We start from the raw sequence: 13,422 nt of genomic DNA on the forward strand, positions 1-13,422 counted from the left end.
CCCCAAATTCTAATTCAGCTTCGACTTATACAGTCAACTCATAAATAAATAAATACATAACATACGCAGAACTCGCTTGGTTACGTCATTTACGCCTACAGCTACCTTAGCATTAACAAAGTGGGCGTGGTCAGGTAGTTAGGTAGCATTATAGATTTCGTAAACCGTAAAGAACACAAACGTAAAGGACGTGAGTATTTTTATTGAAGGGTTTATAGTCGGTACACTGTTAAGAGTTTGCATTTACGCATTTTTTACTTTTCGGATCGCGTGTAGCGACAGAAGAAGCGTTTTCTCAAAGGTCCACTGAGCTGAGAAGTTCACCGGGTGGAACCGGGGCCCCCAGAATCATCCAGTATCAGTTCTTTTCTTTTTTTAGGACGGGCGGCTGCGGGTTCATACCAACCAGAAAGCGTTTGACTGCTTGGTACAGAATCCTGCAGCTCTGCTTTAATGGTTTATAATGGATTTAACACTCTTAAGTTCTCTAGTCCTGCACTCTGTTCCTCAGCCAATGAAATCACACCGTCTGTGTAAATATCGTCCGGCGCTGAACAAATAAAACAGATCAGAAAAAGACTCGATTCGTTCGTCTGTTTTTATTAAGCTTCAAATAAACATTTGGGGGGGGGGACGTCGTCTCTGTACAGCATGAACTCTCAGATCACGAAGGGGTTCGGTGGAGTCTTCGCTCGGATCCGCGCTCAGCCGAGGACCTGGACGAAGAAGAAAAAATATATATTAATAAGGGCTGTCACACGATTAAAATATCACAGGTGTGCGACTAAAAAGCTGTTTGATTATTTTCATCTAATTTCGGTGTGCTGAAAACGAAAAAAATATTGAAAAAAATCCTGGACGTCAGGATTTGCCACAAAGTGCGAAATTCTCTTCAAATTTTGTAAATTTTTCTCAATTTTCTCAATTTTTGATCTTAGGGTTTTAAACCAAATTTAAAGTCAAAATTACTATTAATTAATTCACATCAGTGCATTCAAGCTATACAATGCCAAAAAAATTTTACTTTCAATTGGTTCTTCGTAAACTTAAACATGAAGACCACGGTCGGGCAACAAGCTGGGTATACCGAATAACCTCGTTTTCTGTGTCTATGGGACAGTCGAGACCGACAAAATCACCGGACCAAGAAGAGTTGCCGGCCGAGGGTGCTCACAGTTGGTGAAAAAAATGTCCCCCGAGAAACTTCGGTACCTCCCGATAAAGTTCTTCTACCACCTCTCCACATAAAATTGGGATTGATGAAGCAATTCGTAAAATCCCTCCCAAGAGACGGAGAATGCTTCAAATACTTGGTCATCAAGTTTCCAGGCCTCTGTGTTCGTCGGACCAGACATTAGAAGGCTTATAGCTGATCAAGGGTTTATCGACACCATGACGGATCCTCAAAAAGAAGGGTGGATTGCATTTACAGAAGTCATAAAGAAATTTTTAGGCAATAACAAAGATCCTGACTACAAAAAGATCGTCGGACGAATGCTGAAAGCATTTCAAGCTTTAGGTTGCCTGATGAGTTTGAAAGTGCATTTCCTCCACTCCCACCTGGACAACTTGCCTGAAAATTTGGGAGCTGCGAGTGAAGAGCGAGGTGAACGATTCCACCAGGTCATTAAAGAGATGGAAAGAAGATACCAGGGAAGATGGAGCATTACAATGATGGCAGACTACTGTTGGACGCTGTGTACCAAGAGGAGCCTCACAGGGAAGAAGAATCGATGTTAGTGTGTGTTAGTGAGCTCATTCCAGTTAAAAAAATGATTTTCATGAAAGATTTGTAATAAAAAATTAAGTCTACTTTCATTTATTTTGAGGTATTGCCTTATTTAACATAGTTACCTAAATTGTCAGAAAATGTGATGTCCCATGACAAAACGGAGGTCATTTTTGGATCCAGCGCAGCCAAAAACATAAAGATTACGTGGAATAACCGAAACAGCTCTTGAAAAATTTTTTTTTGCAGACCTGTGTATTTAAAATTTAAAGTTATGCACATTTTTATAGCAATAAAAAATTTAATAAAATCATGATAAAATTATTAAATCCAAATGATGCCTATATAGAGTCGTTAACAGCTACCCATCATTCAGCCAGTTATTTAAAATGAGTCTGTTCACATGATCTGGTAAAAGTGAGGATCTTTACCTGTTCGTAACCCCGCCACTGAAAACAGGCGCTCGGGGTCCTAATATGAACCATTTCTAGATGCACCACGTGTAACGTCCTGTCGACCCACATCGTTAACTACGTTAAAGCGTCTACAGTCCACCGTGATCCATCTAACACCAGCGTTCGTGATGTTCCGTGTACAGTTCATGAGCTTTCCATCCAAATTCATCTGAAATACAGTCAGACTGAATCCGATCTCATTTAGCCAGTCACGTGTATCCGTGAGCTCAGACGCCCGACGAGACAAATCCGTGCTCTGACCGAAGATGATGATAAAGCGTCAATTAATGACTGTAATTCTGTCTAGGGATGATTTCTCACGCTTTTTGAAAACAGAATTATGATTTAAAATACCCGACATTTCACAATATGTAGCAGCAGCAGCAGCTCGAGTCATGTGTAACTCACGACCACGAACTGGATAAAGACGCGCGTTATCGTCATACAGTGTAAACACAATGTTGCTGTGTTAAAGCAGCGCAATTTACCACAGAGACGCGCGTTTAAAGTGGCACAAACAGCCCAATAAAATTCGTTTAATTAAAAATTTTATTCTCTATTAATTAGGGATGTCCCGATCACGTTTTTTTGTTCCCGATCCGATACCGAGTCTCAAACCGATACTTGTATTTTCTAGATATTGTGTAGATAAGAACTGGATAATACTGTTAACACAGTGCACACTTCAACTACATTACAGTTATTCACATTAATCCAGTGTACATGTTTAACACCTGAATAGCTCTGCAGTGCTGAAGGGAAAAATGCTGCATCCAAACTATTGGCTTAATGTTTTGTATTTTTACAAAATCAGTCAAAATGAGTGAGATAATTACAGTTTTACTTTAAACTTTACATTCGAAGAAAAAAAATCTGTCAAAATAAAATGGACAAGCTCTTTTGTTATGAAGGAAAGCCAGTTTTTAAAGTGCTTGTAATGTGACGATGGTTTGCTGGACGTTTCTATGCAAAGTGAGTGTGTTTTGACCCTTTGGGGCTTCCATAGTGCATGGAATAGCGTGCTCGGCTCTAGCTGTCGGCTATTCGGTACCGTAACAGAAGAAGTTAATAAAGTGTTCCGCTCCCGACAACATGTGAATATAGCGTGTATTTATTTCTTTATTAAGCGAGTGCATCACTACGATGTTTAGTAAACCGGAGTGATCCTCGACTCACACACCGTATAAACAGTAAAATTCTACAGTAATGAACGCAGCTCTGCTCCCACCGCCTCGTGAAGCGCTCACACTGCAGACGTTACACTTCACTGCTGGACTCGTTTCACTTTCCAATTCAAACTATTTCCACACAGCGGACATGCTGACGTAAAACAAAAGATCGGGATTACGATCGGGTTTAATAAAGCCGATTCCGATCAGTAAAAAAATGCCCTGATCAGCCCCGATCTTTGAGATGGGATCGGGACATCCCTACTATTGATTTTTTTATCGTGATTAAAATTCGAACACGTTAATCAACGTCCTGATAATAGTAAATATACAAGTGTGAAACGTGAGCGCGTTCGGTGGCGCAGTGGTCTAACACGCTAGCTGAATGCTACCGGCCTGGTCGTGTGCTCAACAGACACGTGCACATGTGGGCGTATCTGAAGCGGGCAAGCCTTAGCTTAGCGGTTAAGGTACTGGACTAGTAATCAAAAGGTCGCTGGTTCAATCCCCACCAGGTTGCTGTTGAGCAAGGCCCTTAACCCTCAATCGCTCAGACTGTATACTGTGACAGTACTGTAAGTCACTTTGGATTAAAGCGTCCGCTAAATGCCGAAAAATGTAAATGAAATAAAGGCTGCACACGGTTTCATTTCATTGCTGCTGCAACAGCGCCTCCTGCTGTCTGGTCGAGGTGCTCGGACAACATTTATATTTACAAGCGATGACAATATTGTCAATCGAGCGTTAAGGGCCCAACAGTGGCAACCTAACAGCAGCTGGGCTTGAACCAGTGACCTTTTGATTACTAGTCCAGTACCGTTACCACTAGGCTACAACTGATCCTCACCGGGGAAACACATGTGCAAAGCCAGAAACCGCTTCTTTTTACCAGACAGCAACGTTTTACTGCCTGTAATTCCTCCACCTGGCCGTAGGAGTCACTGTCGCATCTTCACATACAGCCGACTGTATCGGTACAGCACCCCATCAGACCGGTCGCACCAAAAGACTCGAACCAGGTTCCCCTGGATGACCGGACTACACTTCCACCAACACCTCGGGTCAATTCAATGCAGGAAATCCACCTTCTGCATGGCTCGGAAAGTGGGGAAACTCATCCTGAAGACCCTGGAACTCGAACCAGGGTCTCCAGGACGAAGTACGACACGAATCAGACCGCTGGTCCACCCGAGCGTCCAGGTTAAGGATTTTTAAACAGGGTGAGAATCCCACGACACAAATATCTGACTCGAGCAAGGCCTGCGAACGTACATCGACTGTAGCTGGGTGGAGTTACTCGTCGTCGGCAGGGATTCCCAACTCCTCGTCGGTCCAGGCGTCCGTGTCCGGCCAAGGAAAGTGACCCTGAAAGGAAAACGAATGAGTGAAAATGGTAACAATCTGGTCCCACTGTGGTTTACAAGATGCAGCGTAAAAAGCCTCCACAAGGGGGCGCTCGTGTACAGGTTTTATTTCGTGTTTGTGCGCCTGTTAAACTTATTATTTTGCTCTATTAGGCATCGGATGTGAAGAAGTGACGTTTATTAGGAACGCCTGTACATACATTCACTGATTGCTTAATTTGTGGGTATACAATTACTAACTGTAGCCTATTTATCACCAGAAAGCCCCGCCCACTCACCAGATAAAGGTCGTATGCTGGATCCTTCTCAGAACTACACTGGCACTATCGTACTGGTACATCATGGTACTGTGTGGTGTTCTGTGTATCCGTCTGTGAGTGTAGCAGGTGCAGCAGTGTTGTTGGGATTTTTAAACACCTAAATGTAAATGCCAGTGTGCAATGCACTCCAACCAAAAATATAAACAGCTCCAAGAGGGGGGGGGGGGGGGGGGGGGGGCATGTGTTCTTAATAAAGAAAGAAATCCCAACAACACTGCTGCACCTGCTACACTCATACCAGGACTCAGTGTGTGTGTGTGTGTGTGTGTGTGTGTGTGTGTGTGTGCAGTCGCAGTGCTGAGAATGATCCATCACCCAAACCTCAGCTGTTTATTAGGGGTCCGTTCTCATCGATCAATCAGGTACGAGGGGTGACACAGAGAGGCTACAGTCAGTACTTGTATACCACATATATAGAGTTAATTAATCTGTGTATAAAATGACCAGTGAACGTTTGTCGCACAGAGGTGTTCCTAATAAAGTGCCCACTGCCCTTCGAACGTCAGTGGCATCATTGAGGGTGGTGGCTCACCAGGACGGCGTCGGAGTCGTGCCAGCTGTGCCACAGGATCCAGAACCACATGAATCCGCTGAGGACCTCAGCGTGAAAGCGCTGGTGCTTGGTGAGCTGAGGGGGCTGTCTGTACTGGGGAGCGATGTGAGGACCTCCACCTGCCCTGAGATACGAGTACACACACACACACACACACACACACACACACACACACACACACACACACACACACACGGTTCCATCGTTATACACAGCTAGCAGTAAGTAAGGGCTGTTTTGGAAAGATTTCTACTACATTTTGGAACACTACTGCAGGGATTCACCTCCAGTCAGTCACAAATTTGTGTTTCTTCCCAATTTAACCAGACCCAATTACAAATCCCCTGCTACGTGCACCACCCACACCCTCAACAGAGGGTCACACTGTGCTCCATGTGTCCCTCCGCTGCTCAGGAGTCCAGGAGCTGTGTGCTTTACACATCTCTCGACTGAAGTTTGTTGCTGATCACGTGGATAAGATGAAGCAGATTCTTTCCTGCAGCCTGTGGCGGTGTGAAGCTTGCTTGACTGTGGATAGTGACACATTTACTGCATTTAGCGGACGTCTTTATCCAAAGTACTGTGACAGTATACAGTCTGAGCAATTGAGGGTTAAGGGCCTCGCTCAAGGGACCAACAGCAGCGACCTGGCAGTGGTGGGGCTTGAACCAGCGACCTTCTGATTACTAGTCCAGCACCCTTAACCACTAGGCTACGGCTTGCCCTTGCCCTATTATAAATGATTTGCCACTTTAGATCTTCTTTACACCAGTCAGAGGGTCACACTGTTCCTTACGTGTCCCTCCGCTGCTCAGGAGTCCAGGAGCAGTGTGCTTTACACATCCCGACTGAAGGTTGTTGCTGATCACATGAATAAGATAAAGCAGATTCTTTCTTGTATTGCAGCCTGTAGCGATGTGAAGCTTGCTTGACTGTGGATAGTGACACATTTCAGCATCCTAGAAGCCATGTTAAACGTGAGTGATAAAGCCACATGGCCAAAAGTACGTGGACACCCTGATAATCTCAACTAAGTGCTTGGTTATACATTTAACGTTATTTACGAAGCCTATGAGGTCTAACACAAGATATAAAGTGTTGTTTATTATTGTATATTAAATTGTATATTGCATATGTACGTGGGAACATTATTTATGATGTTTATTAGCAGTTATTTGACCAATTATACGTTCATGTAGTTCGCTAGTTAGCTTAGCATAGTCAGACTCGTTTGTTATTGACTTACTTGCGGATGAAACCGTGCAGTGGTCCGCGTTTAAAGAGCTGAGCACCGGCTCTAAATAACCCAGCAGTCCTCCCGACAGAAGACATGATGAGTTTAAATAAACTTATATAATTACAATCACAGAAGACTGAGCTCCGACATTAATGTCACCTTTCACTAGCCGACCTATACAGCCTTCACCCCTCCACTGCGCATGCGCTAGAGGTCAGAAATACGCATGCGCAGTGTACATCTGACAGAGTACTAACGTTTTCTGGTGTTATTAGTTTTGGGAAGGACCTTTCCTGTTCCAGCATGGCCTGCTCTGTGCACAACAGACAAGACAAGGTTTTAGTTTAGTGTATAGTGGACTGCACACAGCTCTGACCTCAGGGATGAACTAGAACGTCAGCTGGGGTTTCGTCCTAATTCCTCTTTAGTTATGAGTCCATGTTATCAGCTCCACTTACCATATAGAAGCACTTTGTAGTTCTACAATTACTGACTGTAGTCCATCTGTTTCTCTACATGCTTTTTTAGCCTCCTTTTACTTTTGTTCTTTAATGGTCAGGACCCCCACAGGACCACCACAGAGCAGGTATTATTTAGGTGGTGGATGATTCTCAGCACTGCAGTGACACTGACATGGTGGTGGTGTGTTAGTGTGTGTCGTGCTGGTATGAGTGGATCAGACACAGCAGCGCTGCTGGAGTTTTTAAACACCGTGTCCACTCACTGTCCACTCTATTAGACACTCCTACCTAGTCGGTCCACCTTGTAGATGTAAAGTCAGAGACGATCGCTCATCTATCGCTGCTGTTTGAGTCGGTCATCTTCTAGACCTTCATCAGTGGTCACAGGACGCCGCCCACGGGGCGCTGTCGGCTGGACGTTTTTGGTTGGTGGACGATTCTCAGTCCAGCAGTGACAGTGAGGTGTATAAAAACTCCAGTAGCGCTGCTGTGTCTGATCCACTCATATAAAACTATATGCTGTGTTATTATTAAATAGTTTCTGACTCCTGGAGACCATAAGAATAATTTTTCTTCAGAACACCAGGTCTTCTGTTTGGGTCTTCGGGCTTAGGTATCCATCCATCTTGTTGGAACCAGAGACCTCTCAAATAATGTAGAAAACACTGAACTGGACTGTAATTTGTGAGTGTGAGAGAATGATGTAGATTTATGAGTCTCTAAATGGTAGTCAAATGATGGCGCTATGGTCCCTACTTGAGAAATATGGTCTGAACAATAGAATAAACTCAGACCAGATTAAATAAAATTGTTAAAATATAATATAATAATAATCATGTTACTTTTTTAATTTTTATAATATATATATTTTATAATTTATAATATATTTTAAGCAATACTGTGTGGTCATTGCCTTTTTAATCTCTGGTGACCTCTAGAGAGCGCTTTGCAGGTTGGAATTTTTTAACACTTTAATGGTCTCACCAAGAAAATAATGTTTTAAAAAATGATTTCTTTGCATTTCTTAGTTTCTTGGGACTATATCAATAACAAACATTTAATATTCTTTACTAGTGCACACTACTCTACCAAACAGTTGAGATGATCACAAAAATGATGGATGATTTTTCAGCTGCAAGCTTTAAGATGATATATAGGTTAGAAAGGCCGTTTTCTTAAACCGTCTTCCGATATTTTTGAGTTTAACGCGCGTCAACCAAGGAGTAGATACGACCCAAGAATTAAGACTCCAAATTAGCTCAACCTAATGACTGAGCATAAACGATGGAAGAACATGAGGAACTGAAGAACAGACAGGGCAGTGGATGAAGAGTTCATGATGATGTTTTACCGCTGTGCCTCCTGAGCGGCTGGTCGAGCTAATTTAAAGTGTTCTTTTTTTTTATCAAGCTCACATCTTATCGGCAAGATTCCACCACACCACGACCATCATGAGCTCTTTGTGATTTCCAGTGGGCAGTGATAGCTCCGTGGTTAAGGTACTGGACTAGTAGACAGAAGATTGCCGGTTCAAGCCCCGCCACCACCAAGTTGCCACTGTTGGGTCCCTGAGCAAGGCCCTTAACCCTCAATTGCTCATCGTGTAAGTCGCTTTGGATAAAAGCGTCTGCTAAATGCAGAATTAGTATAAGTACTAGCAGCAACATCTGTAAAATCTTGAAATTATTCAATATCTTTACTACCATTTAACACAAATGGTAGACAAACAGCAGTGTTAGCTCAGCAGGTATCACTTTACTGTACCATGTCACTGGCTCCAGCCCCACTATTGCCAAGTTTCTACTGTTGGGCCCCTAAACAAGGCCCTTAACCCTCGATTGCTTGTCTCAAATGTAATTTGCTTTGGATAACTGGTCCGTTAACTGACACACAGGGTGTGTTCGAAAAGCTAGCGCTCTCTCTCTACATAGACGCATTTTACATCATCCTGTGCTGCGCTCCCGAGAAGGAGGCTGTTCGAAATCCTAGATGCCTTAAAATCCTCACTACTGAGGCGTCTTAATATTTCAATGTTATTTTGGCTCAAGAACGAGTGAGCGTCCGACGCTGCCTTAGTGATCGAGGCAATCCCAGCATTCTTCTCTCACAGAAAGATAAACGTGGCTGACGGGGCGGAGAGACGAATGGAGTCATTTTCAAACGTAAATAAAATATTACTGATTTTTAACTTGTATAAATTTGTACCGAGTGTTTTTATTTGCAAGTTCGGGCTTGTCAGGAAATGTAACCGTTATCGGTACATGAAGGGAGGTGTTATATTGACGTTAGCGTGCTGTGCTACCTCAGTTTATTGGTTTTAATGGCGAGATGCTAAACGCGAAATGCTAAACCCGATGGAATCGCTGTCTAAGTAGCGCGTTCGAATAACCTGACTTATAAGTCACTGACTTATTAGAATCCTCTCTACTGAGGCAGCTGCCCGTGTAGACAGTAAGACAGCAAGGCAGCTCACTAGGTTTTCGAACACACCCACAGTGTTTGTATAAGCAGAAAGAGAACTTGACTATATGTAGAACACTTTTCACTGATAGTTAATGCCCAGTCTAGTACGCGCTGCCACATCGATTCTTGGGAGTGTAATTCTGCAGCTGCACTTTATAGACAGAAGAACGGCATTACTGTAGTTCAGTTTTTCTTTCAGAAAAATGATTTTAAGGAACATTTGTGCTATTTTCAAAGTTTTGGCATCACACAGCCGTTTCTTCTGCTGGAACATTCCCAAAGATGAGTGGAATACAGGCCCCTTGTTTTCATAGGCTTACAAAACCTGATGGTCTGAATATTAGAGTGTTAAAATAAAAACACCACAAAAATCATTTGATTTTGCATCCATGTTTAATAAGGTAATAAAACAGAGTAAAAAGGAAGTCAGTAAGTGGAAATAATTTGAGGTATTCTGTGGTTAAAACAGTGAACATGGTAACATGTAGAAAAAAAAAAACTGAAAGCAAAGTTCAAGACTCGGATTTAAAACCAAAACAGGAAATTCCCTCCCTGAAACATTTCCTTTTATGACCTCTTCTTCTCAGCTGAAACAGACGTTGCATCACAGCCGAGTTTAAAATCTACCTAACTCACGCCTGCATCGGTTTAGACCCCTGCAAACCTAACGTAGCTGCAGGTCGGTCAGAAAAAGACTTTGGACTTCGTTCCTATTAGTGTTGTGTTCACTGGTACGTTCTACAGGACTGAAGTGCACCAACATTAGCTCACCAAGAGTTTGTTGACAACTTTTCACAAAATGCTACAGAAGAAGAAATTGGACCAAGTGTGTTTGGAAGATATTGTTTGGGCTCTGGGACTGGAGTCCAACCCAAATGTAAAGCACACCACCACTGGACTCGGAAGCAGTTGAAATACATTGGTATACTGCAGAATAATGCTACTTAGCTGAATAAAAAAACCAAACAAATATAATCTAAGTCATTTTAACAGTTTATTTTAGACACTTAGTTCCAGCAAAGCTCAGTTTTAAGGCTACACCATACATTTACAATCGGTTCTAAAACGATACATACTGCCAGTTTCTTTTTTACTTCTGTTAATACATTTGGCAGCTTCACAGTTCTGACTTTATACAATAAACAACTTGGTTTATCGTATAACAGTGTCGCTTCAAGACACTTTTTTATTTACAGTTCTTATTTACGTCAGCTGAAATATAGTTTGTTTGTTTATTAGGATTATAACGTCATGTTTTACACTTTGGTTACATTCATGACAGATACGGTAGTTACTCATTACACAAGATTCATCAGTTCACAAGTTTATATCCAACACAGTCTTAGACAATTCTGTATCTCCAATTCACCTCACTTGCACGTCTTTGGACTGTGAGAGGAAACCGGAGCACCAGGAGGAAACCCATGCAGACACGGGGGGAAACATGCAAACCCCACACAGAAAGGACCCGGACCACCCCACCTGGGGATCGAACCCAGGACCTTCTTGCTGTGAGGCGACAGTGCTACCCACCGAGCCACCGTGCCGCCCCAATAGGGAATTGTCTACTTATAATAATTTTAAAGACTAAAAAACTGATCATAAACATCTAACTGCCCCGGGCTTTTCCAAGCAATGGTCTGATTATATGCGAATTAAGCTCATTGATGCTTAAATTGCAGTGAAATATATAAAGTATTTAAAAAAGCGCTTTTGTCTCTCAGTTTCCCCTAATGGATGTTATAAACTGGGCAGTGGTGGCTAAACGTTTAAGGTACTGGACTAGTCATCAGAAGATTATTGGTTCAAGGGTTAGGTCTTTGGACTGTGCTCCCACACAAACACCACGGAGAAAGGACTCAGACCTCTCCACCTGTGGATCGAACCCAGGACCTTCTTGCTGCGAGGCGACAGTGCTACCCACCGAGCCACCGTGCCGCCCTGGGCCCTTGAGTAAGGCCGTTAACTGCTCACAATGTGAGTCAATTTGAATAGAAGCGCCTAGATGTAAATGTTAAAAGGAATCGTGGTCTAAACCCCTCAAACGCTGGCCAGAAAGACAAAGGAGGAATCTGCATGGCAGCAAAAGACCAGCAGGATAAATTAGCTGACAAAGAAGTGATAGTGCACCATTGCGTACAAGTGACAATCCTACAAGTGACCTCATTACAAAAGTTAATGTCTTAAGTATGCAAAACAACAGAAAAACAGGGCAACTTTAGCCTAGCGGTTAAGGTACTGGACTAGTAATCAAAAGGTCGCTGGTTCAAGCCCCACCACTGCCAGGTTGCCACTGTTGGGCCCTTGAGCAAGGCCCTTAACCCTCAATTACTTAGACAGTATAGTGTCACATTACTGTAAGTCGCTTTGGATTAAATTGCTGCTAAATGCCGAAAATGCCGTAATTTTAATGCAAAAATAAGCCAGAGCCGTTTTGTACCGTCTCAATCAATGTCTCGCCGGCGGATAATGATCTGCATCATTGATTTGGCACAGTTTTTTACGCCGGATGCCCTTCCTGACACGACCCTCCCTATTTTATCCGGGCTTGAGACCGGCACTCAGTGTTGCCAACTTAGCGACTTTTCAGACCCCTCTAGTGACTTTTTTTTCCAAAAAGCGACTAGCGACAAATCTAGCGACTTTTTCTGGTGTTATTGGAGACTTTTGGAGACTCGAACGTGAAAACACACATTGTTCTGCAGTTACTGTCCTCAAGCACGGGCGGTCAGTATCACAGTCAGTGTTGCCAGATTGGGCGGATTTTGTTGGAAATTGGCAGGGAAAAACACACTTTGGCAGGTGGACAAAATTTGGGCTGGTTTGTAATTATTTTGGCAGCTTAAAATATAAAAAAAAAAGCTATTGCTAAAGCAGGTGGAATATAAATAGGTCTCCCTTCTCCCTACCTTCTCCCACCACATCCAACCCGTTGTCAAAAGTTTGATTGACAGGTTATTCTTTCCAGTCCAAGACACTGTTGCCACGCCCATAAATACACTGATTCATATGTTAAGACAAGTGATTTGAGTTGAATATGAAGGTAAGCAAGTCTCATATGTACGAGAGGTTGAACTTTCATTGCTTGCAAGTTTATTTTTATTTACATGCAAAGGTTTGTGTGTCCTAACAAATAATGTATTTTACAAACTTGGCAGGCTACTTTAAAGACATGCAAGCAAAAATAATTGTCCTTTATAATGTATAATTACTGATCTGTACATTTTAAGATATTAATTTGTACGATAAGTTTAACTGGTTTATTATTTGTGAAATGCTAAACATCATCTGCTTATCCTGTGTTTTGGGCGTTTTTTCATGCATTTTGGCTGAAAATTACTGTCGCAATCTGGCAACCCTCCCCAGAGTAGCTCAGTATTTTCTTAAAAAACAAAAACAAACCACGAATTAACAGAAGAACGTTCATTTGTAGTTCTAAACATATTTAGGGTGTTTTTTTTACCCACTTTTTGTCTCTCCCACGATGTTATTCCTCTTCTACAGCGTCAATTACATGCAAATGGATCATATGCAAATTAGGCGATGACGTCATTTAGCGACTTCTAGCGACTTTTAGGACAGCCAATAGCTACTTTCCTTACTGAGGAGTTGGCAACACTGCCGGCACTACAATGCACTGGTTTGTGCATCTAGCGGCTGGGTATCTATAG

General features: G+C 42.6%; 1 protein-coding gene across 1 annotated transcript; it reads right to left on the reverse strand.

Annotated features, from left to right (window-relative positions):
• Nucleotides 1-584: 584 nt before the first annotated feature.
• Nucleotides 585-7,028, reverse strand: ndufb2 (NADH:ubiquinone oxidoreductase subunit B2). The gene is made up of 4 exons (XM_062997002.1): nt 6,837-7,028; nt 5,570-5,714; nt 4,626-4,718; nt 585-716 (listed from the first exon to the last, which is right to left on the reverse strand). The coding sequence occupies exons 1-3, from the start codon at nt 6,920-6,922 to the stop codon at nt 4,647-4,649; spliced, it is 303 nt and encodes a 100-aa protein (XP_062853072.1). The 5' UTR covers nt 6,923-7,028; the 3' UTR covers nt 585-716; nt 4,626-4,646.
• Between the last annotated feature and the right edge of the window lie 6,394 nt (nt 7,029-13,422).

Source organism: Trichomycterus rosablanca, chromosome 1, assembly GCF_030014385.1.
Source record: "Trichomycterus rosablanca isolate fTriRos1 chromosome 1, fTriRos1.hap1, whole genome shotgun sequence".
Taxonomy (NCBI): domain Eukaryota; kingdom Metazoa; phylum Chordata; class Actinopteri; order Siluriformes; family Trichomycteridae; genus Trichomycterus; species Trichomycterus rosablanca.